Raw genomic sequence first — 27,819 nt, 5'->3', positions numbered from 1 at the left:
GAAGAGGCGGAGCTCCGCGGCGGCACCTCAGCTGACGGCCGGAAGCGGATCCGCCCGCCGCAAACTGAAGGCGCTAGTAGTTCAGCCTAGACGGCTACAGGCTGCTTTCTAGCCGTGTCTCCGGGATGGGCACCGCGCCGGGTACGACGCTTTCGCTCTGGCTCTGCCTCTTCGCGCTGCTGTTCGAGGTGTCGCACAAATGGGTGAGTTTACGCTTTTCTTCCCCTCATAGTTTAACGGCCAGTTGAGCCGGTTTGTTTGTAGGACGAATGACGCCAGGGTCCGGACTGTGTTTTCAGACGACGGTGTAGTCGGCGAAAGGTCCTGGTAGGAGGGGTAAGCAGCTGGCAAAGTGCCGCCGGTGTTGTACTCGGTAGTTGGGGCTCCGGAGGGAGCGCACCGGCCTCTCAACCGGGCCGGAAAGCCCAGCCACCGGCCTGGAGAGGGGGAAGCTTTAAAAGTTCTCAGCTTAAGAGGGGTAACATGAGTCACCTGAGCCGCGCCTGGAAGGCGGCGGTGATTCAGCCCCTGGCGGCCCTGCCAGTGCACGTCCGCCGACCCCCGCCACCCTGACGAGCGCAGCCTGCCGGCGGAGCATCTTCACGCCTTTGGTACGGTGCACTAGCTCGGCGGCTGCAGAGGCCGGTTAGACGCTTATGGAATTGCTTTGGCAGATGGGGGGGGGGTTGCTTTGCTTTGACACTTTTAATCACTTTTTACACTTTTAAAGAGTTCTACTTTCGGAGAAATGATGTCCCACGCTTCATTAATTTACCTAATCCTGGTCTTAATCCTGACCCTGATTCTAACTGCTACAATTTTCCGCCCAGTCTTCGGCTGCTTGGATTAAAATCCATACGCTTATTTGCGTGGATGATTTTAATGACTTATCTTTCTGAGAAGAAAAAAAAAACATTGCTGAATTACCATTTTACTTTTTTGAAAAGGACATATTGCACACTATGCGGTTCCAGCAAGTTAGATTGCTGGACAACAAACCAGTTGTTGGACCTCATCAGCCTCTGATGCCCCCGGTCATTTTCTCGAAGTTTCCCAGGCAATATCATTTCAGAGGCAGCAGCTCTTATCTATAAACTCATGCCTGTATCCTCTGCATTAAAAGGGGCACCACTGGTGCACGTCGGAGCCAGCATTATGTGGAGTACTTCATACTCCACTGGTTAGCTGCATAAATGGCAACAACTGCAACATGTTGTCAATTTCTGCATTTTACTTTTCTCGTTGTTTCTACTTAGTTTTGAGTTTAACAGTTGAGAATGTTTAAACTCAAAGTGCAGTGCGTCTTTAGAGTATTTACTTCCTCTGTGTGAGGTTGGCGGAGGGGCATTGAATTCAGGGACCTCACAATCAAAGCTTTGTCAAAAAAGCATTAAGTGAATAACAACCATAATCTTTGTCCGTCTGCCCTCATTTGCATTCTCGTTAGCATGGCGGGTTTCCATGGACACTTGTGGGGAATGAAAACGCACTCCGATTGCAAACGATGTTTTTTTTTTTTGCTATATTGGGGTTTTAAAGTTTTATAGTTTTATTTTCTCTTTAGTATGAACTTTCAGTTTTAACTTTGCTGAAGTCATGTTTTTTTCGCTGCGTTAAGCATGTGTGACGAGTGTGCAAGCGTGCTTGGAAAACTATCATGTGACATCTGATCACATGATTTACCGTGCCGTACTTCGGGTGTATTGTAACCTCAGTGTTCTGGAGTCTCCTCTTTTTTTTTGTCGGAAATAAACAGGAACCTGCACCTCTCCCAACTGGGGTGTTGGGTTCCCCATGTCCTTCACGCCTCAGTCAAAGGGGTCTGGTTCCCTGATAGTCCCTTCTGATTCCACTGGTGGCATGGAACTAACAGCAGGCATATCCGTTTTCCTCAGGGGACATCCTCTTGTTCGGCGCTCTGTGTTGTGTCCTGTCTGGATGCAGCGGTATCACTTAAGCCTGTAGCATACTGAGCCGATTTTCCGCTCTCGACAAGCATTGGGCTGTTGATGAATTGGTGACTGCCTGTTGCGCTGGTATGTGCAGCACGTTTGGACACGGTTCCTGTTGGCACTGTTTTGGGTGATTTGAGCTTGTTGAAGCTCTGATTGGGCTGTATTCAGCCACCACCTCTAGTTGTGCTGATGTGTTCCGGCACACATTCTCATAATCAACAGGAGTAGACAGGTGCAGAGCATTTGTTGGCCTTGTTTGGCTCTGGTTTTTTTGCCACCAGCTTGGTGTGTACCCCAGTCGTAAATCTGGAATGCAACAAGCCAAGTTTCATTGGTTGGAAGCTGCCAGGTTGTCGATGTGATTCAGTGACTCCCTGTTAGTCCTGTGTGTGCGGCAAATCTGGACACTGTCTGTCCTCATCGGACTCAGCATGTTGAATCGCCGCCAGAGGTGGTTGATGAAACGGAGCTCTGATTGGGCTGTATGTCAGCTCTAGTCACTTCGGTGTGTCCCAATCGATGGAAGCTGCTTGTTTTTTTACCGTTAGCTTGGTATGTACTCAGCTTTAGAGTGGGCCTTCCGAGCTTGTCTTTAAGGCAAATGTTGATGGTTTCTCGTGTTTCTCTTAGCCGGGTCGTTCTTGCCATGGTTGTCCTGCACAGAGTTGTGTGCTGGTGATTAAGTTCTCTCCCAAACAGACTGCACCCTCCATCCCTGGTGGCATGTGGAGTTTTTGCAGGTGTTTGCAGGTCATGGTGTTTGCTGAGCTCATCGCTATCACCAGATGTCAGCTGATGTGGTAGCTGTTCGTTTACCCTTACGGTCAGCAAGTCGATGAACTCTAAAGCATTTAGCTTTTGGCTTAACTGATGTGTTTTTTTTTTAGGAGATATGTGTGGCAAGCCATAAAAGGTACATTTTGTAGACTCTCAGAAGCATCTGAAAGAGGATGTGGTTAGGTTGGTTTTCCACCAATACATTGTACCACACAAACATAGGTGTTCTTGCTCGTTGAGTAGGATGGAATTTTATTTGTGTAGCACATGTTATAGGAAGCAAGAGTCCCTGGTGGAACCACACATTACAGCACAACAAAGCTGTCTAGTTACTGTGGTCATGGCTGCTCTCGTTATTTGGAGCATAGATCTATGGCCTTAAGGGTTTTGCACTTTTCTAGAAACTCTTGCCTTTTTCTAGTAGTACTACTACAGCTAGGGGTAAAGGGACCCTCTGCTTGTATACTCGAGTAATGTTATAGTTGGCTGGTGTAATATGGGAGTGTGTGGAGCCAGTTTGTACACCGAGAAAGGAAAGTACCAAAAAAAAATGTAGACACTTCCTTTAATTTTTGGCTGCTTTTTGAAGTCTACCAGCTTAGAGTTTAATCCATAAGCTTGTTTCTTTTTGTCTGCTTTGGGAGTGCACAATAAGATATGGAGTCACTCACCCCCAGGGGAAATGAAGTACACGCGATGGAGAACTTGAGAAACTGTCCACTGGTGCTGGAAACAGACTGAGTTAATGTGACTTTGACCACATGGCCACCAAAAGGTGAAAGGGGAAGCGGGTGAAAGTGGGTCGCAGGGTTAGCAGGCAGATTCACTTTTGGCGCGGGCTTTGCAGGTTGCTTTTGTGCTGAAAGGGGATGTGAGGCCAGTGTTTTACATGCACTTTAGTGTCGCTTCTTGTCTTTTCAGGCATTTTCGTAACGCTCCAGGAGACTGTGACTTCTCATTCAGTCTAGTAAGCAAAGTATGCAGCTTTCGTGTGCAGCGGTCTTGTTTTATAGGTGCACCGGTGTCCCCCAAATGGCTGGCCGCAGTCTTGGCGTCCGAGTTTTTGGTCCTGCCTTCGCTCCGCTTAGTCCAATCGGATTCGTCGTGGGCTGGTTTGTTTTTGCCTCTCCTTTGGCGTGTGGCCCAGCTGACACATGATTGCTCTTTTGTTCTTAGTCACAAAACGCCTGACTCTTAGATGAGGCCTTTCGCTTCCTCATGTGATCATAAATATATCTGCGCTGCGACTACACGAAAGGATGTCAGTTTAAAAATAACATTGTATTTGAGCCCTGTCTCATGTTCATGCAACCTCGGCCTAAAATTGTTTTCTCGATGGGCAAACCAAAGCTAACGCCCCCCCCCCCTCCCCCTTTCCCTGCAGGTGACTGCTCAGCAGTGCGTGTGGTATGGTGAGTGCGGCATGTCTACCGTGGTCCCCGGGAAGCGCTACAACTGTAACTACACTGGTCCCCCTATCCCTTTGCCTAAGGAGGGGCACGACCTGCTGGCGGTGAGTCAGCCTGGTTGGCGTGGGGTTTATGTGGACAAATGTGGGGTATCCTTCTGTTGTTTTTTTTTTTCTGTGCAGACACATTTGTCGATGCAAGGATTATACTGAACAATAGTGGTTGGGACACCCCACAAAAGAACCCTTTTTAAGGGGAATGTTTGTGTGAATTAGTTGTTTAAGTCTTCAGAAAACAAATTGTGTGTTTGTCCATTTGTCCGTATAGGAGCTGTGCCCAGGGTTGGACTATGGAACTGACAGCCTTTGCTGTGATGTTCAGCAGCTACAGACCCTGAAAGGGAGTCTTCAGCTTCCTCTTCAGTTCCTCTCAAGGTCAGTTGCGGTCTTAAACACCGCCTTGTCGGCCATCACCTGCTCGATATCTCTCTTAAAACGCAATACAGCCAGAAGCACTCTGAGCTGAGAATGGGTATAAATCTCAGGTGGTATGTTTTTATTTTTAAATTTTATGCTACGACTGATATATAACCAGTCGTAAGAGTAAATCTCCACATTACTTTTGTGCCGGAATGGTTGCCTTTTTTGAAGGTTTTGGGAACCTACCGGAAAGAATCTGTGAGTAAAACAACTGCAGCTCTATTGGTCAGTGGAAAAAACACCTCACAAACGGCTGCCAATCAGATTGAAGCATTGCTTCATTCGTAATATCACTCCACTAGTCATCGGTCATATGGTGTTGCCGTGACGTACGCTTCCTCGAGATTGTGCATGCAGATGTCATGTAGTCATCGCAGCATCTGTGACGACACACCCCTCCTCTCACTTTCTCCGCAGGTGTCCTGCCTGCTTTTACAACTTGATAAACCTGTTCTGCGAGCTCACGTGCAGTCCGCAGCAGAGCCTCTTCCTTAACGCCACCAAGTTCTCTCCCGATGCCGAGCACAACAAGACCAATGTGGAGGAATTGCAGTACTACATTGGGCAGACTTTTGCCAACGGTGAGGAGGCCCTGTGGGGAGTTGGCTATACAGCTGCTGGAAAGCTGGTAGAGTGACGTCACCATTGGGCCTTTGAGCACTTCACTGCAGTTGCTGACCCTACTGTCTGATCCTGGCTTTCGACAAAAGCATCTGGTAGTTGTGAAATGTTGCTTGACCTCACCTAGAATTCCTTGTGTGGCTTTACTCTCGTCTCTCTTGGTATGACAGTCTGTCATTGGCGAGTGCCGAAGAACAGGAATGACTCATGTATGGTCTTAAGGGTTCCCCTCCAAGGACAGGTTAGAAAGGCCTAGGTCTCTCTGGTTCCGTTTGAAAGTGGATGAAGGGGATTGCGGTGAAAGGGTGTAAAATCCGGCATTGCTGAATCCAGAACTCGTGTTTGGATGAAGTTGCTTGGCGACCAGCTTGTGTCACAACAAAGAACATTTCACAGGAAGAATGCAGAAGTGACAGTGGCTAAATTCATGGAGAACGGCACATGCTTTCCCATCACTGTTAAATCTGATGGAGGGCATTTACAGTCTAGTCATTTGTTTTGACATTTGGAAAAGAATCTGCACCCATTGTTCAGGAAGTCTTTGCTTGTGCAAGAGCATGGTCAGGAAGCGAACACGTCACACTGTTGCATATCAATGCAGTTACGGTGACTCCAGGCCGAGACTTCTGAGTTCGCTTTGGGTGAAGCTTTATGTGCAATTGTGACTATAGAGCAGTGGTGTGCAATCTTATCCTGAAATGGCGCCTATGTATGTGGGTTTTCGCTGCAACTCCCTAATGAGATTACTAATTAGAGGACTGATTGGCTGAAGAGTCCACACACCTGAACAGCTGACCTAAAGCTTACCTCAAAAACCTGCAAACACACTCGCCCTTTGCGTATAAGATTGGCCAGCCCTACTGTAGAGTGCTCGTTTTCGTTTTAAAGACGTCTCAGTGTCACAGAAGGACTTGATTTGAATAGCATTATCTTATCGCTGCCTCTTTGCTGGCTGAATAGTTTCAGATGCTGTTCAAACAGTGGGTAATGATTGATGGTAAAATGGTAAATGGGCTGCCGCGCAAGGCCAACTTGCTCACCGGGAGCAATTTGGGGTTCAGTGTCTTGCTCAAGGACACTTCGATGGGGTCAGGAGGAACCAGGGCACGAACCTGCAACCCTCCGGTCGCCGAACGATAGCACTACCTCCTGCGCCACCATCTTTAATCTTTGAGGAACTGCTCTAACATCTGATTTATAAGATTCTGTACTGCCTAATGGTGATTGTGAGTAAGACACTTGGGCAATTGCTCTGTGTTGCAATGCAGATACCAGTAACATGGACTGTGGTATTTATTCCTGTATTTGCTTGTGTGGGTGAGAGTTTGGATGTATCTGTTCAAGGCTAAGGCTTATGAGAGATGGTGTTTTTCAGCGATGTTCAACGCCTGCATGGATGTGCAGGCCCCATCGAGCAACGTCAAGGCCCTTTCGCTCCTCTGTGGGAAGGACGCAAAGGACTGCAATGCCACCAACTGGATAGAGTACATGTTCAGCACCAGCAATGGCCAAGCTCCCTTCTCCATCATCCCCATCTTCACAGGTGAAATTTTCTGAATTTAGTGATCAGTGGTCATTGTTGACACACCACAGTGCACAACAATGAAACGTGTCCTCTGCATTTAACCCATATGTGACAATGTGACATAGCAGGGGGCAGCTAATTCAGCGCCCGGGGAGCAGTGCTTGGGGGCGGTACCTTGCTCAGGGTACCTCAGTGGTGCCTTGCTGGGTGGGGATTCGAACCTGAAATCTTTCAATTAAGTGCGCTTCCCTGGGTTTGAACAGAAATGGAAATCCCCATACAACCATTCTCTGGCCGCTAGTGTACAGTTACAGGGAAACCTGGTTCTGATGCTAAAGGGCAGATAGAAGCTGCTGGAACGTGATCCAAGATACTTTAGTTTTTCAGCTGTGTTACACTGATGAGTGGTTTCAGTGGGGGCAGCACAGGGCTCAAGGGTGAGACACCCTGGACAGGATGTCAGTCTGTTATTAAAATGCATATGGTGTGGTTCTGATTCCATGAAATCCGCCACCGAATCAGAACCCTCTGCTGCTAGTTGTTGGTTCCGTTTTTGGAAAGTTCGAGGAGGTTGTAAATCTGACGGGGGGCAGGTATTGTTTTTAAGATATGTCCGTGTAACTGCGTGACCTTCATTTGCGCAGATGTTCCGGTGGCCACCATGACGCCGATGACCAATGCGACACGTGGCTGCAACGAGTCCCTCCCGGACGGGTCGGGACCGTGCTCGTGCCAGGACTGCAGTCTGGAGTGTGGGCCCATGCCTGTGCCGCCGCCCCTGCCCACACCCTGGACCATCCTGGGCATGGACGCCATGGCTGTCATCATGTGGATCTCCTACCTAGTCTTCCTGCTGGTCTTCATCGGTGGGGTCTTGGGCACCTGGTGCTACAGGTGAGGACATTTGAATATAGTCCTCGGTTATTCTTTTGTTCACCAGCACTTTGGCAGAAGTGGGCATGAGTGCCTCTGTCTGTCCTGCTCAGGAGAAGAGCCATCCTGTCAGAATATGGACCTATCCTGGACAGCAACAGCGCTCACTCCGTGAACAGAGATGGCGATTTGGGTGAGTGTCTCGGCCGTACTGGTGCTTCAGCGTCACGTGACATCAGTGTTTCACCCGACTGCTACGCTTGACTTGTTCTCTGTTGCCAGCAGTGCTCAACTGGATTTAAATTTTCATAAACCTCAGTTTTATTGGCACTGCATTTTCTCAGTAATAAAATTCAAGGATAATTCCCCTTATCTGCTCTCTAGGCGCGTCCAATATCAGAAGCTACATGGGTGATTATTTTAACCGGCAGTGTTTCTTTTGCTGAAACTTGGATTTCCTGCCCTTGCTTGAATGCACCATTAAGCAGAAGCTGAAGCTTTCACTACTCGATATTCTGTGGCACCTGTCTGTTATCACGCCATCTGTATCACCCAGAGTGTGTGTGTGGTGACTAGATATGTGTGGCTCATACTCGTGTCTCTCTGCTTTAAGGGCTGCAAATAACAATCACACATGTTTGCACCCATTGAAACAAACATCTGAGTATATCGTGTTTTTTTTTTTTTTTTTTTTTTTTTTTTGTGGTAATGTTTTAGTGAAATGCTTTTGTATGGTTTCCTACCACCACTTGTTTTTATAAAAAAATAAATACACACACACTGCTCTCAAGCAGTATATTGGTGTTTTTAAAATTAACCTAAATTATGTATTTGTTGTCTTTAAAAAACTGACCCGTTTTCAAACTGCTTTGGCATTAAAAGCTGGTGAGCTGTGAAATACTGCCCCCTGCAGGCGAGGCCACCTGCTGCGAGACGCTGGGCGAGGCCTTTGAGGATGCGCTGCGGTGCCTCTTCTCGGCCTGGGGGTCGTTTTGCGTACGCCGGCCGCTGCCCGTGATCCTGGCCAGCCTGGTCATTGTGGCGGCGTGCTCAGGGGGCCTGGCCTACATGCGCGTCACTACCGATCCGGTGGAGCTGTGGTCGGCGCCGGGCAGCCAGGCCCGCCAGGAGAAGGATTACTTCGACAGGCATTTCGGGCCCTTCTTCCGCACGGAGCAACTGATCATCACCACCACCCTCGCCACCAACTCCACCTACTCTCCATACTTCGGAGGTGCTAACGTGCCGTTTGGTGCCCCACTGGACAAGGGGGTGCTGCATCAGGTATGCGGCCATCAGCGGGACCCAAGCCTGCGTTCTGTGCTTTCAGAGTACTAGATGGTAAAGAGAAATCATTACTTTAGTTAAATACCATAAAAAAAATCATAAGGAAACATGTGTATTTGTTTAGAAAGTGGTTTATGCAGAACATGGTTCTCGTTTAGTTATGTTTACGCGAATGTTTTAGTTTCGTTTGCATATATATGGTGTGTGTGTGTGTGTGTGTGTGTGTGTGTGTGTGTGTGTGATGTTTCATGTGGTTATCAGTTCCCTGAGTGAATGGTTGGCCCTCTCCCAATTTCCCCATCTCCGTTTGAATGGCACTCCCAGTTCCCTCTCACCGTCAGGTTCCTCAGCTTAACCTTCCTGTGCTGCAGGTGCTGGACTTCCAGACGGACATCGAGAACCTGGAGGCCAGCTACGGGAACGAGACTGTGCGCCTGAAGGACATCTGCCTGGCCCCGCTGGCCCCCTACAACGACAACTGCACCATCCTCAGCGTGCTCAACTATTTCCAGAACAGCCACGAGGTACTCGACCACTGGAAAGGAGACGACTTCTACACATACGCAGACTACCACAGCCACTTCCTGTACTGCGTCAGGTAAGCCACGCCCCCCTCCCACCGACACACGCGTATCACCTGCCACGCTGTTAACTGTTAACCCAATTCCACCCGTGCCCCCGCAGCGCCCCAGCATCGCTGAACGACACAGGGCTCCTTCACGACCCCTGCCTCGGCACCTTTGGCGGCCCCATCTTCCCCTGGCTTGTTCTCGGTGGCTATGACGGTCAGTTTCACGACACGCATTTATATTTCCATACTTTTCTTAGATTAGAGAGCATGGACTACGCAAGGGTGTAATCGGACATCTTGCTGTGTCCCGGCCCCTAGTTTCACATTTTATAAATGAAAATCATTCTTAATAATGTCTAGATGCACTACTGATCTTCGTCAGTGTCTTTCTGCATTTATTGACGCGCGATGCAGTTTTGTATTGGCAGAGATGGCTGTGTACTTACATGCTTTGTTGGATATCCATGCTTCTTTGGCGACTGGCTTAATCTCATTTCCGGTCGCAGCTGCCAACTACAACAACGCTACGGCCCTGGTGATCACCTTCCCAGTGAACAACTACCACAACGACACGGAGAGGCTGAACAAGGCGCTGGCCTGGGAGGCCGAGTGAGTCCGCCGTCGCGTTTCGGGGGTATCTGCACGGCCGTGCCACACCTCAGTAGAGTAGCTGTTTGCTTAGTTACCCGACGCTTATCTATCTGTGGTCATCTGTGCTCTTCTCCGGAAATCCGACAGGCCGTGCCTGAGTGTGAGGGATACTTTGTTTACACAGGCTCATCAAACTGTGTAATTAACTGCAGATGTGCAGCAGATACGAGCTGCGTGTGGGGCGGTACAGTTCTCAGTCCAGCCCTGAGGCCTCTCTCAGGCCTGGTGAGGTTGTTGCTCGATCATCAACCCGCCTGACCTCCCAGCTGATGGCGAAGCCCTTCAGTGTTAAGTGTTAACTTCCTCGTGTGCGGTAGTGTGGAGGACGTGTCGCCCGCCCGTACTTTTTGCTTTCCTGCCGATGATGGTGTAAATGCAACCCCCCCCCACTCAGATTCATCCGGTTCGTGAAGAACTACAGCAACCCGAACTTGACCATTGCCTTCAGCGCGGAGCGCAGCATCGAGGATGAGATCAACCGCGAGAGCAGCAGCGACATCTCCACCATCTCCATCAGCTACGCCATCATGTTTGTCTACATCTCCCTGGCACTGGGCCACATCCAGAGCTTCCGACGCCTGCTGGTTGGTCAACCCCCCCCCCCCCCCAATAAATTACTTCTTGCCCCCCCCACCCCCCCAGGAATAGTTTTAGTGGAGTCCTTTGTTTGGTTTCCTTTTCTGATCTTTCTGCTTTTCAAACCTACATTTGTTGCTCTTCTGCTTGTGCATTTTGTGCCCTTCTGACTTTCCGGAACGTGTCAAACCCGTCTGTCCTCCGCACAGGTGGACTCGAAGATCTCGCTGGGCATCGCCGGGATCCTTATCGTACTCGGCTCGGTGGCCTGCTCGCTGGGCATCTTCAGTTATGTCGGCGTGCCCCTCACCCTCATCGTCATCGAGGTCATCCCCTTCCTGGTCCTGGCAGTGGGCGTGGACAACATCTTTATCATCGTGCAGGCGTACCAGGTGCGCCTCTGTTCCTGCCACACGCACACACACACTAATGATTTCCCGTCAGTGTCACAGCGCACTTTGACATGACCCCAGCGCGTATGCAACAGCCAAGTGTTATGGTCACGTGACCGCATCTTCTCATGTCATTTAGCGTCGCTGAACATTTTAAGTATCCTACTCGGCAATTAGCTGAAGGTTGTGTCTGTCTCTGGATGTTTTTTTTTATTATTTTATATTGGCTTTCTGGTATTTATCCAGGTATTTTTAACCTCTTGAAGTTGGCTCCCTCCTAAATGACCTCGAACAGACACAAGTGAAAGCAAATAAGACCATGTAGACCTGGTGCCCCCCCACCGTGTCGTCCCTTTTCGGATAGCGAGGCCCAGATTAGATTACTGTGTTTGCCCATGGAGTGTGACCCCCCCCCCCCCGCCCTTTCAGAGGGACGAGCGAATGCCCCAGGAGGAACTTCACCAGCAGATCGGCCGCATCCTGGGTGACGTGGCACCCAGCATGTTCCTCTCCTCCCTCTCGGAGACTGTGGCCTTCTTCCTGGGTACGGCTCCTGCTCCTTACATCTTCCCATTCACTCATTTAGCGGAACATGCTAAAGATGCTAACGGTGGTTTTGTTTGTTTGTTTGTGTGTGTGTGTGTGTGTGTGTGTGTGTGTGTGTGTGTGTGTGTGTGTGTGTGTGTGTGTGTGTGTGTGAGAATTGCATCTAAGTATGCAGTTGTCCAGAGTACAGGTGGACGATCTGATGATTTTTATATCATGATCGAGCATGATCTACTTTTCATGTGACTTGTAGCGGTTGTGATATATTGTATCCTTCCATAAAACTCCAGCTGCCAGTAATAACGAGTGACACTACCCAATCCGTACCATACTTCCTCACCACCTATGTCCGGCATGCTGATGGCTCACGCTGAATTGTTTTTCAAATGGGTTTGTGAACATGGCACGACGGTAACCACCCTATTCGTACCGCCTGCCTGATTTGTACTTCACACGTCTACGCCACATTTTTGTGGCCCGTCCAATCCGTTTATCCTACCATTTGCCACAAATCGTATTTACTTGTCTTTTGAAGTGTTCATTCTGGTCCTTTTTGGATCAGCGCTATTACCTAAGTATCCCTTATCTGAAATATTAGTTTTTATCCATCAGGTAAAATTGCTGCTATCCGACAACATGGTATTTTGGTCACTTATAGTTTTGGTTCACTCTGAACTGTTGGGACAAGATCTGGCTGAATATCCCTTTCTGGGCTGGTGGAGATTGCTTATACGCCGTCTGTAAAATGAAATGAAGCGAAACGAACATGTCGTGAAACTAAGTGGTACAAATCCAGCACCATCGCAAGATATGCAGTGAAGTGTAATGCTGTGCATGCGCAGACATGCGAGGTGCTAATACGCAGCTCCAGTTTAGAGATATTATATATCCATAAACTTTGGGCCATGCTCGGCATTTCTGGTGGTAAAACGACAAATCTGACCTTAAAAGGAAGCATCTTACACAGTCTCGTCTATGTAATATGCTATGCCTTAATATTGAAAAATAGAATTTTTGGTTCGTGGTGGTGGTGTGACACACGGGCCTGCTGTCGGACATTTCTGCAGGTGCTCTGTCCACCATGCCGGCCGTGCGCACCTTCTCCCTTTTTGCCGGGCTGGCCGTTTTCATCGACTTCCTGCTGCAGATCAGCTGCTTCGTGAGCCTGCTGGGCTTGGATATCAGAAGGCAAGAGGTCAGTCCCTGAGAGGGGGGGGGGTAGTCAGCTGACCTGGGTCGGGGTGGCCCGAGGTGGACAGCCATATTTATGATGCGTGTAGGTACCTTTTGTGCGTGGCGGTAATTGTGGAGTGTAGTACTGATGCTGACCAGTTCACCTGGACTTCTTTGCTGTGTCATGCTGCTATCCAAACAGAGCAACCGCCTGGACATCATGTGCTGCATAAAGCTGCCTGAGGGCCAGGAGGGGAAGACCGACGGCTTCCTTTTCAGGTTCTTCAAGAAGATCTATGCACCCTTCATTCTGAAGGACTGGGTGCGGCCCATCGTGGTGAGTATCCCGCACGTGACCGGCTCGCACCGAGAGCTAGTTTCTGCACAGAAGAGGATAGTCTCTCATCAGTTTGGGATCTTCCAGTTCCATGACGAAATAAAGACCCTTTGTTGATGAGCTTTCAGTAAATTACCAATAATCCCCTTCTGCCCTCGCAGGTATCGGTGTTCGTGGGCATGCTGTCCTTCAGCGTTGCTGTGACAAATAAGGTAGACATCGGCCTGGACCAGAAGCTCTCCATGCCTGATGTGAGTAACGGTCGGCCTGATGTAGCTAACATAGAGTCAGCATGTGGGTGTTACCCAATCGTCTGTGCCCTTGGTGTTTAGGGACCAGGCTTTTGTTTTATTTCTGTCGTGATCCAAACGTGATTCTGTACGAGCATAATCCAGAAATTACTAGGTTTACGGAAGGAGGTGGTCATGAGGTTGTCGTGTTGGTTTGACGAGCGCGGTGTTTTTGGTGTAGTTTATGTATAGCTTTTCTCTACCTTGCACCGGCGGATGTTGTCCTGTAGGACTCCTACGTGCTGCATTACTTCACCAACCTGAGCGCATACCTGCACACGGGCGCGCCCGTCTACTTCGTGGTGGAGGACGGCCATGACTACCGGACACTGGAAGGGCAAAACGCCATTTGCGGGGGCGTGGGCTGCAACAACGACTCTCTCATGCAGCAGCTCTACACGGCCTCCCAGATGAGCAGCTAGTGAGTCCTCAAACCGACCACATTCAGTACATCTCAGTACCGACAACAGGCCGCCAGTGTGTCTGTAGTTGTAGTAAAACCTTGCCCCTCCCCCATAAAGTACGAGAATTGGCTTCCCGTCCTCGTCCTGGCTGGATGATTACTTTGACTGGGTGAAGCCAGAATCCACGTGCTGTAGGATCTACAACACGTCGGGTGCTTTCTGCAACGCCTCCGGTGAGCTCTCGTCCTGTTGGGCTGTACGGGCCACTGTCTCTCACTGATTTATTCCTGATAACTGGAGCTGCATGCCTCACTTTCTTTGTGGTTTATCTTGCGTCATCTATCGCTGTCGATGTCGAACTGTAAAATTATCGCTGAAAAGCACTTTGGCTGGGAAGCGCAGGCAGATGCCTACGAACAAGCCTCTGATTTAAGTTATCCCTGGATCATGCACAAATGGGCATTTGCTAAATATTTCAGTAGGATGAGTGTGTAAGGTCATTGACCTGGAGATACTGGTGGTTTTTACTGGCCAGTGTTCTTGCCTGGGGACGCGTTGTGCTCTGGACGGCCCACGTCTCCTGAAGGCTGTATGTGGCAGGCCTGTCGGGGTACGGTTGGCGCTGAAATAGGTTTCCTGCGACTGCCCTAATCTTAGTTTGTGGTAGCAGCACCCAAACAAGCTGCTTTCGCACAAAAAAACAGTGACCAGAAGATGGAGGCATGTCAACATGTATAACCTAGTTTGTAGTATCAGGGTCAAGGTTTTAAGACGTATGTGGAGCTCTGTTATGGCCGGGTCTTACAGTTGAGTAACACGTGTGGGATCTTGTAATTATATGGTAGTAGGAGGGGGGAGTCATCCCAGTTTGTCCTGTGTCACTTGGTCATCGCTCCTCGCACTGTTCCCCAGTGGTGGACAAGTCCTGCGTTCACTGCCGCTCGCCAACACAAGGGAGGACCAGGCCCACCGAGGGCGAGTTCATGAGGTTCCTGCCCATGTTCCTGTCTGACAATCCCAACCCCAAATGCGGCAAAGGGTGAGAGTCACGAGCTTTAAGCCAAACAGCCACGGTTGCGTCTTAAGAAAATAAATACCGGATATTTAAATAGTTTTGTTAGGCTGAAACAGGGAAGTTCAGTGTCCTATAGCTCACTGTAAAGTTTGAATATTACAGGCTAAAATGTGTGTGCAGTGCAGTTGAGCCTCAGCCTGTTTATCGCAGTGTTTGCTGGCTACACTGGAGCTCCTCACCAAAGTATCTCCTGCCCCCCTGTCCCCAGAGGGCATGCGGCCTACAGTGCTGCAGTGGACCTGACGCACAACGGCACCAACGTGGGCGCGTCCTACTTCATGACCTACCACACCATCCTGCAGACCTCGCAGGACTTCATCGACGCCATGAAGATGGCGCGTATCCTGGCCGACAACATCACCCGCACCGTAGCCCCGCAGGGCGAGAACTACAGCGTCTTTCCTTACAGGTACGTTGCCCCTCCCCTGCGCCCTATTCGCCAGCTCCACCACTGACTGCCCAGTAAGTACATTTGGCCTACTAATTTAGCTGTGTATTGTGGGTCCTGTTTGTGTATGAAATCACAGCATCGTTAAAAGACACGGTATTTAACGTACTTTGTGGTACCAACCATGGGTTTTAATGTGAATGACTAAAATGGCCTAACAGCATTTTGTTCAATATCGGAAACCTTTTCTAGGAATTAATGGCTAGTATTGAGCACTTCTGTAACTCTGGGCTGAAAGTCTGCTAGAGGGACTCCGGTGAGCGGCCTTGAGCGTTGAGTTGGTGGCGCCTCCCTGTTATTGATGAAGTGAATCGTTCAAGGTCCATGGTCAGATAAGACAAGGCTGTGCTGTGACTGCGGGACTGGGTTTGTGGTGGACTCGCAGTGGTGGAGACGCAGTGGACTCCACAGTTCTGTGTTTGGAAAACCATTGTTGATACATTTAAGTATGCGAAACATTGTTTGAAATGGTACCATAGAGTATGCTGTCCCTCTAAGTAGTCTAACACACACACACACTGCAAAACCCATAATGCAATAATGGGCAGCAATGAAGTGTCCTTTTGTGTAAATTGGTTTGTGGGGACAGCATTGCGGAGAGGTAACCACGGTGACCCTTCCCTGCAGCGTCTTCTACGTGTTCTACGAGCAGTACCTCACCATCGCCAAGGACACGGCCTTCAACCTGGGGGTGTCCCTGGCGGCCATCTTCGTGGTGACCACCGTGCTGCTGGGCTTTGAGCTCTGGTCTGCCGTCATGGTCTGCATCACCATCGCCATGATCCTCGTCAACATGTTCGGGGTCATGTGGCTCTGGAGCATCAGCCTGAACGCAGTGTCTCTCGTCAACCTGGTCATGGTGAGCGAGCCGGAGCTTGGTCTGCATTACCGGGTCACTGTATTCTGTAATGTTTTTTTTTTTTTTTTCCCTTCTTGCTTTCTCTTTCTCTGTCTTTTTTTTTCCTGTTGATTTCTCTTTCGTTCTTGCGTTTTACTATCTACTACTGCACTTTATCAGTTACACATGACTTTGTTTTTTTTGCGTTACCACTAGGTTTCCTGAAGTTCTCGCAGCTGGGATCTGTCCCAGTTTCGACCCGTTTCATGTGAAACCCTTTTATTGGTTGGAGAGGGTTTGTCAGTAGGCTGATACTCATCTGTGTGTGTGTGCGTGTCTATGCATGTGTTTAGGCCTGCGGCATCTCTGTGGAGTTCTGCAGCCACATCGTGCGTGCCTTCTCCATCAGCACCGGCAGCACGCGGGTCGAGCGGGCCGAGCAGGCGCTGGCTCACATGGGGAGCTCCGTAAGTACGCCGGCGCAAGTGTAGTCCGGTCAGGTGGTCCCAGGGTAGCCACTTTGCATCAAGGTTGTAACTGAACACCTATGGAGCGAATTACATCAACCTTCAAGCTAAACGCTCAAAATCACTACGCCACCCGCTGTCTGTTGGGGGGGGGGGGGGATGAAGTTGCATATAGAGCCTAATACTCAGTAATTTCTTTAAATCCACAAATCATATGAGAAATGTATCAGTAATCGGCGTAAATTCCCACTCCGCTCTTCTGCAGGTGTTCAGCGGAATCACTCTGACCAAGTTCGGCGGCATCCTCATCCTGGCCCTCTCCAAGTCCCAGATATTCCAGATCTTCTATTTCCGCATGTACCTGGCTATCGTGCTCCTGGGGGCGGCCCACGGCCTCATCTTCCTGCCCGTGCTGCTGAGTTACGCAGGTGGGGCGCCTCACGCGAGCTCCGCCCGTCTGTCTGCCTCGACAACGAACTCCTTACACTGGAATTTGCTTTTTATTAATAGCAATTATTTGCGCTACTTAGTGGATTGTTTACCTCTCAAATGTACCTGGAACCTTATTAGACCTGACAGCTGAATGGTCCTTCCCTCACCCTCGCGTCACGCGATATATGAACTTTAAAAAAAAAAAAAAGAAGATATTTCTTGTTGTTCTGTGGGTTTGATTTGATGTTCTGACAGGTGAGCTTATTGTGCACATTTAAAACTAATACCAGTTTTCTCTCACTACTCTGCAGGTCCCTCTGTAAATAAAGCCAAATTGGCTGCTTCTCGAAAACGCTACGTGGGCACAGAGAGGGAGCGGCTTCTGAACCTCTGAGCACCTTCTCGAGATGGGGGAGGGTTTGCGTTTCGGCGACGGCGTGGACCAGTTTCAGATCTCGTCCTCCGATTACACACGGAATGGATGCTTCCCCCACCCAGAAAAACTTCAGACTGACTTCATCGCTAACTCAGGAACTCTCAAAACACTGCACACCACCTGACACGTAATATTTCTCGTTTTCATCCATCGCCAACACTACACAAGCACCGTGCCGCACAGAACCACACCCAGGACACGAGGGGGTGGGGGGAAGGGTTTGGCTGGATGGAGTTGAGTGTCGACGAGGGATATCGATGTCTTCCTCTCTGGCGGCAGTGTGGTGACCCAGTACACGCTGCTATGCCGGTTGTCCTTTTCAGACACCGAATCATAGATGCATCCAGACAGATTTGCTTTCTAATGGACCTGTATGTGCAACTGTATAAAGGCTAAACATTTTTTTCACAAGGTGAGACGACGAGTTTAACTTTGTACATGAGAAACTGTAAAATGGCTTGGGTGTTCAGCAGGGCTTTGCAGAGATTTGTTCCGGAAGTTGCATGTTTGAAATACCGTCACGATGTTTCCTTGTTGGACATTTTGGGAAAGACTGCGGGCGTCAGCGAAACCACGGAACGACGCGGACGCTGCAAGCGGTTTGACAGTCTACAAGGGAACTTAAAAGGTTTTTGTTTTTGTAAAACAACTTGTCACAGGCTCCTTTCCATGACTGCCGATGCTCATTTTAATGAGGACCTCGATGGTGGGGGGGGATGTGGAGGTGCTGGTAAACACCTACTGCAGTCGCCTCCTGCTGGCTTGGCGGTCTAGGGGGTGAAGGCCCTCCAGCCACTGGGGAGTGACTGCAGTACAGTGCTGCACATGTGCTAGAAGCGCTACATGCGGTATGTTGGTGTTTCTCTGTATCTTCCGTAGTTCCATTTTTGCCGGTGCCATGACATTGGGCAACGCACAACTCGAAATTTAATTTTTTTTTTTTGTCACGATTTCACCAATGAAGTGTTCCAAGTAGAAAGCTATTCCAGATTCCAGGTGCTCCCTGTGCTACATGGGAGTGATTTCTTGAATAAATGAATCGTACTAAGCCGACGTTCAGTTGTTTTGCTTGTCGCCATGTGTCTGTATGTGAGGGAAAAGCCAAAGCAGACCCCCCCCCCCCCATCCACCGCATAAAGGGCATGCTTCATCTATGTCCTTGTATGGTGTATGGTGAAGAAGTGCCGTAGCCCAGATCTCCTGACCATTTTTTTTCTCCTTCAGTAGCAATGGGAGAACTGAAACTTCCAAACTGACGCTGGAATTATCGCCGTTCTGACGTTCACGCTTACGGCTGCGTTACGCCAGTTTGTGACTAATATACCACTGTTTGTGAAACTCCAAGAAACATGCATGTTGCATGTAGGGTTAAAATTCCACATTTCATCTTTTAATGAATTTAGGCATGTGCCGCTCATTACGTTTATGCAGACAGATCTGAGTTATCCGTTTGAATTTACCTCTTAGCCTCAGTGCTGTTGTACAATGCCAGTGTTTATAGGGAAAATAAAGTTCCTCAAAGAGGACAGCTTTGCAGGAAGCGACTGTCAAAGTGGTATGTTGAAGTTCTGAGGAATTTACTCTCCTTTTATATCACAGTATATTTTTGAAACTTGATAATGGCTTTGCATGTTATCTAATAGATTTAGTTTTAAGAGCACTTGAATTCATGTTGGCTATGTGGTAGCTCTCTGCTTGCCGGAGGCAGAGTGAGTGAGTGAGAGAGTGCGCGCCCTGTGATGGGTAGGTAGCCTGTTCTGGGTCACTCCCTGCCTTGGGCATTTAGCTTTCAGGATGGGCCCCAGGGGCGTCCCGTCATTGTGAAATAACCCGGCCTGAAGGCACAGGATTCGACACGAACCAGGAAGATGGCGTTTCCCCAGGATGTGTCATTGCCCTTTTCACAAAACATCAATTCGAAGGATTGTGTTGTTGATGCTAAAAGTTACACCTGTGCTGCAGCTAATCATTTAGGTTCATTTCTGAACATGAGAAATCTGCAAAGAACATTTGACGGTGCCTTTTTTTTTTGCAAAGCAATTTTTGTATGCATTAACCTCTTGAGCTTGCAGGACATGCAGGATGCTCTGCTGGTATCCTAGCAAACTGACAGTTGACATTTACTAACAAAGTAAATATAGATGTAAGCGTGTAAAACTTCAAATTTGAAGTGTCAACCTGTCTGCGATGATTGCAAGTATTGGTATGTTGCCTTTTAGAAATAAACTACTTCTATACAAAGTCGAACCTCTTGCGCCCTCTTGTGTCATGAATGGTCAAAATCAACTAAAAGGGAAGTTCAGGCAGCATCGCTGGAGATGTTGAAGGTAAAGGCAGTTTTGCACTACCAGCCTGTGTATTCTAACGGGTCTGATCAGGTGATCACCAACCAGCCTAACCCATTAAGCCACATACCGTGCAGAGAACCTAAATCACGGAGGTGCTGTTAATTGACGTAATTAGGGCTCCGAACAGTGTTGCTGGGACGATAAGCAGCCGTAGGGTCCAGTTGGCCTTGACTAGGGCATCTCAGAGGTCACGAAGAGGCAATCTGAGGCAAATCAGCTTGAGTAAACATGTTGCTGAGCCAGTGATGCCTAGTGGGTGTAATCCAAGCTTTTAACTGTTGGAGAAGTTGATTAATTTGCCCCCAGAGGGCTGCATAAACACCCCCCCTTTGTTTGGGGGGGGGGGGCAGTTGGGATTTCCTGAGAGACACTCTGCTTCTTTAAGCAACCCTCCATTTCATTTTAAAACATGAAAGAGTAAAGAAACTTTTGCACTCATTTAAGCCTGAAAGGACATCTGACTGTACATTGTCACAAGAGGAAAAGAATCCCACAATGCCTTTAAAAAAAAAGTATTGATTTATTGGAATAAACTCAACGTAATGCAGACATGTACAGCGATGTGCCTAACGGCTGGAGAAATCGCTTCAGTTTGCGGTCGTCCTGTATGACACAATATAACATTAGCGGCAGACGAGTACAACAAACCTTATAGGGAAAATGTTTTACCAAAATTTGCATTGGTGAGTTTAACCGCTCACCTTATAAAACCTGAACCCCACAGGAAGGTTTAAGTTAAAGAGCAAATCTAGAGCCTTAGCCGAGGGTAAACGGGTTTAAAAAAAAAGGAGGGAAAATTAGTGTGGTAAAGCTACATGTACACTGGGTAGAACAGAGCTAAGCAAATGAAACAGTGCAGTTTTTGGGAATTTAAAATAAGTAAATTACAAATGGAAACAATACAAAATACATGAATATAATGTCTATAATCCAACTGCTATCTTGTCCAGTTTTCGACCCTTGGGCCATGCTGTACAGGCTGAGGGCTTATCAACAGCGTACTAAAATCTGACCGGAGAGAAGATGGCCTTGCGTTTCCGGAGACCCTTCAAATCTCCCATTTCTTGATAAACCAAGAGATTCCAACTGAACGCAGCTGTACAGATTTAAACCTAAAAGGTAAAAAGAACATTCCTGTTTTTATTTACAAAACATTCATCTACGGCAGCACATGAGTTCCAGCTACGACGCAGACACGCCTCCACCGCTGTCGTCGTCTTTTCGCAATCTTCACACCCGTCGCGACAGAAGAGCTTTTCTTCCAAAAAGTCATCTCTCATTCGCTGAAGCTCTCAAGCTCCCCCATCATCTAGTCAGACTCCAGTTGGGCGCTCTTTGGCCGAAGAGCTGCCCCTTTGAACCTTCCTGACTGAAGCCAAGAACCAGCAGAGTCCGACGTACGATGTTATTAACTCCTTTGCCAAGACAGAACCTCAGATAGGATAAATGGACTTGCGCGCCTCAGTACCTCGAGTTACTTCAGTACCTGCACGTTCAACAAAGAGCCAGAGGGATCACAAGGCCGTAGCTGAATTTAAGGGGGGGGGGCTCATTCTGAACAACATCCAGTGGCTGAACAAGGTGCCATTCCGAATTCTCGTGAAAATGCGACTCCGGGGCACTTCAGTTGAAGGGTCATAGGTCACAGGTCAAATGTTCTCAGTTGAAGGTGACTTCCTGCACCTGGAGGACTGTGGCCAGGTTATGACACTACACCGATAAGGGAAGCAAATGAAAGCAGTCTATTGCACCCCTGTTAAAGCTTTTGTCTGTCCCTCTTCTACCTTCCGTTTCTGGGGGCAGTTAATGGACCTGGGCTTCCACAGTAAGGCCCAGGTACTCCACGTTCTCCTTGGCAGGCAGATGACCATTGGCCCGTGAACGTCCAAAGGCAGAAAAGCCTTCCTGATAGTCCGGGTTGTCCAGACTGGTCTGGGCTCCGAATTTCTGCCCACAACTTTGGGATTTGTTGAAGCCGGGCTGCACTACATTGAGGTACTCGGGCTGAGAAAGTTCCAGCTTGAAGCAGTTCAGGTACTCGGCCTCTGCCTCGTCAGACGCCACCGCGGGGACTGTGGAGCTGGATGGCAGGGGGTTCTGGTAGATGGGGTTCGTCATGTCTAGCGGCCCTGTGCCACTTTCGTTGACATACTCTACAAGACAGCAAGAGAAATAGGCCATTGGAGAACAGAAGCAAGTCTAACTAGTAGCAAAAATTGTATCGCTGGTACAGTTGGTCTTGTGAAACAGTGAGCCCAAAATGTAAGATTGCTGCAGTACTGATCCTGTACAGCAGAGGTCGCCATTGTACAGGGATTCCCAAATTCCATGGGCCAAGGGAAGTCCACTTATTAAAAAGTTTTGCATAGGTATTTTGCTCACGATTTGTCCAAAATTACTAAATCAAACAAATCCCACAATCACACCTGCCCCTCACCATAATTCAATGATTCCCCAACAAGGTTTTTTTGTTCAGGACAATTTGTAGGACACTGAATGACACCCAAAGTGTGTGTAGTCGGAAAAAAATATTAACTGCAGGACACATGGTCACCCCCTCATCATTATTCACGTCCTGACTTTTCAGATCTGACTTTTAGTTATCATAGTATCTGTAACCACAGAAGTTTCTCTGTGCTTCCATCTTAAAATGAACCCCCCCACCCTCCCCACTTTCTGTCAAACGGCGTTGGTCATGTGTAGCTAATCGCTAATTGCTTTTCCAGATTTGGATCCTGCTGCTGCCAGCCTAACAATTGCTGGAACCCCCCCAGTCATTTGTCGAAAGTCCACGATGCATCTGCAGTCAATCAGCGAATACGCAACTGTAAAGTTATGGTCCTCAACGTCCTATTTGATAATCTTCAGCGGCATGCGTGTGTATGAATTCATATAATTGGGGGTGAAACCCTCAACCAGATTTCTTTTTTCCCTCCCCCCTCTGAGAGTGTTTAGCCAATTTTAACCACTTTATTTTGGGACTGGCTATTGTCCTACACGTGTTCATGGCTGTCTGCACTTCTTGAGGATAGACCTTGCTTGTTAAAACCTTTTATAGCTGAGGTATTGCACTAAGCCAGAAATCAGAGCACATGCCTTCTGAGTGCCGGACTATGGCGCAGGAAACCAAGACGGCCATTTGTCAAGGCAAGGGGCTGTCAGTCGGGACTGAAGCCCGGTGGTGTGGTCATGTGTAAAGCAGGTTGACAAGGCGCGCGGGTGGGTAAACTCGCCTGGGAGGGGATGGAAGTCGTGGTTGAGTGAGCCGTCTGTGGGGTCCGAGATGTACCGGAGGATCATGCTGTTCTCTCTCCCCGGGTAACCGTTCTGAAAACGAGATGCCGGCATCACACAGAGGACCGACGCAGGTCCAGCGGGTCACCAGGCCGCCCATTCCAACCCAAGCGCCCCCTCTCTGCTTATCTTAATGTCTCTGGTGCTGCCCCCCCCGTGCTGATATTATTAGGACAGACAAACTGGGAATGTTGCAGGTCTGCAGTCCTGGGGCATCGCAGCTCAGACAGAACCATTATAGGTAATTAACGATGGGTATTAATAGCTGTCCAGGAGCACGACCCCGGAACATTCGCCAGTGTGTGTGGAGCTTCTGTGTGTTACTGTATGCCTGTCACAGCTCCTCACACACCATGCAGGGAGACGCTTCACTCACCCCATTCCTCCCCTGGCAGCCGACTCCTACTGCTGGCACTCCTCCTCCTCCTCCTCCTCCTCCTCCTCCTCCACTACTGCTGAGACTCTAACAGGGGAAAAGAGAGAGAGGGTTTTCTGTCAGGACATCCGTGGACAGCCCGGTTTGCAGGGAGAGGAGGCCGTAATGGTGCGGGCCCCCTCCCCCTCATCTCCTCACCCTCTCCCTCACCCCCACCCACCCCCTCTCTACCCCTCACCTTCTCTCCCCACACCCCCCCCCCCCCCTCCATCTCACACATGGAAAAATTGACTCCAAGGCACTATGGTACATCTGCCATGGCCAAAGCCGGCTGCCGAGCGTCAGGACTCCCGAGACCGTAAATGGCCATGTCCGAAAGCAAAGGGGTGGGGGCCGATAATATAAGCAAACTCTTCATCTAAGGAAAGCAGCCCCACTCTCTTTAAAAAAAAAAAAAAAAAAAAAAAAAAAAAAGCCAGATAGCTTTAACAAGTAGCGCCGGTCATGTCTGCGAAGGTCATCATGCACAGGCTCTGGAATTACAATGCATTCGGTGGGAGGGGGGGGGGGGCTTCGAATAGGCCTTCTGAAGTCCTCAGCAGACACTCTTTGAAAAGTGAGAACGAGCAGGGGCCGAGGAAGGGGGGGGGGGCGTCCGGTGGCCTGGCAGCCAAACAGGATGCATGGGTGCCGCCCCCACATCCCTGTCACTCAGCGCCGTCTGGGACAGGCAGGTTCTCCACTACGAACCCGCCTCCCCCAGCCCACATTTTCTGCCCCCGCCTTGCCTGATGTATGGAGCCCCCCACCCTGCTAAAACCCAGCCTTGACTCTGACCACTAACTTCTAGCTGCTTATCTATATATTGGTGGCTTTTAACCACTTTATTGATTAAACCCTGTTACTCCGCAGCTGTAGTACTTACTGTTCACCATACACACTGTATATAAACTTGGTTTGGGTGAAATACCACGCAAATTAAATTTGCCGTCCTGCAAAAGATATCATGAGGTCACCCCCTTCCCCCATTCAGCAAATTCTATCAAAATACTCAAATTGCATTGCTTTTGAAAACACTCTATACAAAGGCGTAATATCTGGACAGTATGAAAAATTGGAAGTCATCCAAGCCCAAATCCTGGTGTCTGGTCCCCCTGTTTTTACACCCCGGGAACAAAGGCGCTTGTGTCACACGGGGGGAGCAAGGTGGAGGTGACAGGTTTCCTGTGTGATATTACATCCCCATGTGGCAACCAGGTGCGCCAGCGAAAAGCAGCATGTGCTCCCTCCTCTCACAGTATGGCCTCAAAACAAGGCTTCTCCCGTTAGAAGATGCTGGCTCTCGTCTGTACTCGTCCCCTCGGCGGCACTGATCTCTCGGACCCGTTTTGGAAAAGGCAGCAGTGTTGGGATGTTGGGAATTACAGATCATACACACAGCGCAGCTCTGACCCAAGAAGTCAATTTTACCAGATCGCTTCGGCCTAGAAATGCACATCAAAAGCAAGGAAAGAGGGACAAAAATACCGCGGACTGTAGTTCGGCCAGAGCTGCAAATCTGACACTAACGACTTATTAATCCCTGGGGAGAAATGGGATTTTCGCCTATCCCATGCTCTCCCTGAGAGAGACGGACACATACAGATGCGGGTGAAAGCAAGCCTGAGGGTTATAGCATAGGGTTAGTTCTCGGAGTAATTCGCTTAAGGTCTTTGCTCAAGGCCCCAACAGTAGTGTTAGTTTGATGACCGCGGGATTCAAACCCCGTGACGTTCCGGCAGAGAGTCCTGACCCGGTAAGCCACAGACCCCCTCCTCCAATCCGTAAATCATGACACTGAGCATACGACACATTGTGGACGATGCACTGAGGCGCTCCCTTTGGAATCCCCTAGCTGGGCGGTGGTTCAGGGTGACCACACGTGGAGCGGTTACCATGGAGTGCAGCAACTGGGTGCGGGACGTGCTGGGGCTGCTGAAGAAGCCGTTGTAGGGCACCAGGTACTCGTCTGCGTCCACAGCGTCCTCCATGTCCTCGCCGCTGATCAGGGTGCGGTAGAACTTGGAGTCGTTCGGACTGGGCAGGTACATTCTCTCATCACCCTATGATGAACAACATGCCACTTTACATCCTGCCAAAGCATCTTTTACTGTCAGCTTCACATATATATTGCTTGGGGGGGGGGGGGGGGTCACCGAGTTGACATATTGATCTTGTTGGTTGCAAATGAGAATCATGAGTTATTAGTGCTTTTAACAGTCATAAACTGGAAGGGGCCATATTGGTTTGGACCCAACCCATGGTGTGAGCCCCTACATCTACATCAGCAACGAGGACCATCATCTGCCCAGTAAGATCCTACTCTGTGCTTCATTCATCCTCTTTTCCATTCTTTGGAACTCAGGATAATTCCAGGCTCCTCATTTCCAAGGCTGTTTTCTCAAACGTCTATTTTATCTCCTGCCATATATCTGGGATCGTCTTGACAATGTAACATGTCACCCAGGTGCTTTATATCATGGCTATTTTAGGTGGCCGGCATCCAAGACGAGAGCAAGCCAGAGGGGCTGCGAGGCCCCCGCCACCGCCGATCTGAAGGAAGGAGCCTGGCAGGGCTCGGAGAGGGACACCTGCTTTTGTAGTTTGTGCTTCTGGTGAAGAGACGGAGTTCTGATCGGTACCTGGATGACGAGGTACCGCTGCGGGTCTCGCGCCATCTTGGAGAACTCCGCCACCAGCTCCCGGAAGTGCGGCCTGCTCTCGGCATCGATCATCCAGCCTAAGGAGACAATGACACAGACCAGAAAGCGGGAGGAAGGAGTCAATAACAGCCTTCAAGCCAGAATGAATTGCCTGTAGCCTTGGACGGTCCCAGCGCGGACGGGAGATGACTGAAGCCCAGATGGTTTCTCCTAGTTCTTCAACCATCTGTGGTGTAAACAAACTCTCCGGCTTAAAGATTGGATTAAGCTAGACATCAATAAATAAGATACTCTCCGGAAGAGCACAAGTCAATTTTAACCATTTCCCTTGCCTCAACGATCACAACAATCTGAATGTGTCTGAAAATCCAGACAGAAGACGGCACGTTCCGGAGTAGTCAACACGTGCTTGATGGCACCTAACAATATGATAAACCTGCTATTCTTTCTTTGACGGTTAATAGCAGCCAAAGGACTACCACGGCTCGATATTTTAATGAAGCGATTTGCAGCTTGCCATAGCACATGACACCCAAGTTGCGATGTCAGTGCGGCAGTACTGAGCACCCCAATGACCCACCCCTCATGGTAGACTCACATTTGACCATGATCATGTAGACGTCGATGGTGCAGATGGGCGGCTGTGGGAGACGCTCGCCCTTCTCCAGGACCTCCGCGATGTCACTGGCCGGGATGCCATCATAAGGCTTTGTGCCGAACGTCATCAGCTCCCACACCGTCACCCCTGCGCGGAAATGGGACACGTCATCGGACAAGGGCTCCCTTAAGACGGACGTCTGGGACCACACTTCAAGTTCCGCATCGTCTTTCAGCAGTTACAAAGGACGGTGCTAATGTGAGGTTTTGCCGTACGAATGTCACATGACAGTGACGATGAGCGACATCTTGGGTGTGTCAATGGGTACGCTCTCTTCGTGGAGACAGTAAGCCGTTTGTTCTTCGTTTCTACCGATGCTATAGATGCTGGAATCTGCCCGCGGTGTCATTTTGAAATTCTAGGCACAGATTCTTACTTTACAAGGGAGGCCCTCCGGCAAAATGGCCGCATCTACTCATCTGTCTCTATAAAGGAGTGGCGCTGACCCTCTCATTACGGAGTCTCAAGCTCTCAGTCTTTTAATCATTCGATAAATCAGAGTAAGAGTAAGTCAGGGTTGTTTCATGCAGCAGATCGTTCTGCTTGGTCCCCAGAAAAGGTTCTGGCATAACCGAGCCCGTTGTTCTGGGAATGGAGGATTTAGTGAAGCTCGTGTTACCTTGTCCAAGAGGATGCAGATCTGCAGAACCCATTAGGGTCATTATTATAGAGTTTTACCTAGAGGCTCTTTAACCCCGGATCCAGCAGAGCAAACTGGTCTCGGTCTTTACTGGCATGGCATTCCTGGACACTGCCACGGCTACCCAGTTAGGGGACTGGAGAGCAGCCAGGATGGACTGAGGGGAATCGGTTCCTGAACGGTGACAGGACTGGGCCTCGTGCCGTTCTGCGGCTTTAATGAAACGGGCGGATGGTTGC

General features: G+C 49.2%; 2 protein-coding genes across 3 annotated transcripts in view; one reads left to right on the top strand and one right to left on the bottom strand.

The window, feature by feature from the left end:
- Window positions 1–43: 43 nt before the first annotated feature.
- npc1 (Niemann-Pick disease, type C1) lies at window positions 44–19,801 on the top strand. 2 transcript variants are annotated; one of them, XM_049011843.1, is made up of 25 exons: window positions 44–203; window positions 4,117–4,245; window positions 4,469–4,575; window positions 5,038–5,201; window positions 6,617–6,784; window positions 7,411–7,660; window positions 7,753–7,832; window positions 8,553–8,923; window positions 9,298–9,524; window positions 9,611–9,711; window positions 10,004–10,106; window positions 10,543–10,732; window positions 10,934–11,116; window positions 11,546–11,660; window positions 12,730–12,857; window positions 13,038–13,172; window positions 13,334–13,423; window positions 13,693–13,883; window positions 13,984–14,099; window positions 14,779–14,905; window positions 15,150–15,350; window positions 16,017–16,248; window positions 16,581–16,694; window positions 16,960–17,122; window positions 17,438–19,801. In XM_049011843.1, exons 1-25 carry the CDS (start codon window positions 126–128, stop codon window positions 17,518–17,520), a joined length of 3,846 nt encoding a protein of 1,281 aa, XP_048867800.1. In that variant the 5' UTR covers window positions 44–125; the 3' UTR covers window positions 17,521–19,801. The 2 variants fall into 2 exon arrangements, with proteins under 2 accessions (XP_048867800.1, XP_048867801.1); XM_049011844.1 differs by lacking the exon at window positions 44–203 and adding an exon at window positions 245–611.
- A 609-nt stretch (window positions 19,802–20,410) lies between these two features.
- The window catches only part of egfra (epidermal growth factor receptor a (erythroblastic leukemia viral (v-erb-b) oncogene homolog, avian)), a 54,244-nt gene continuing 46,835 nt past the window's right edge, over window positions 20,411–27,819 (bottom strand). The window contains 6 exon segments of the mRNA XM_049011845.1: window positions 20,411–22,063; window positions 23,144–23,237; window positions 23,581–23,667; window positions 25,515–25,682; window positions 26,262–26,359; window positions 26,881–27,027. Coding sequence (XP_048867802.1) covers window positions 21,714–22,063; window positions 23,144–23,237; window positions 23,581–23,667; window positions 25,515–25,682; window positions 26,262–26,359; window positions 26,881–27,027 — 944 coding nt within the window. The 3' untranslated portion in view covers window positions 20,411–21,713.

Source organism: Brienomyrus brachyistius, chromosome 4, assembly GCF_023856365.1.
Source record: "Brienomyrus brachyistius isolate T26 chromosome 4, BBRACH_0.4, whole genome shotgun sequence".
Taxonomy (NCBI): domain Eukaryota; kingdom Metazoa; phylum Chordata; class Actinopteri; order Osteoglossiformes; family Mormyridae; genus Brienomyrus; species Brienomyrus brachyistius.
The sequence above is the reverse complement of the archived record's forward strand: the minus strand, read 5'-3'. Positions and strand labels throughout refer to the sequence as shown.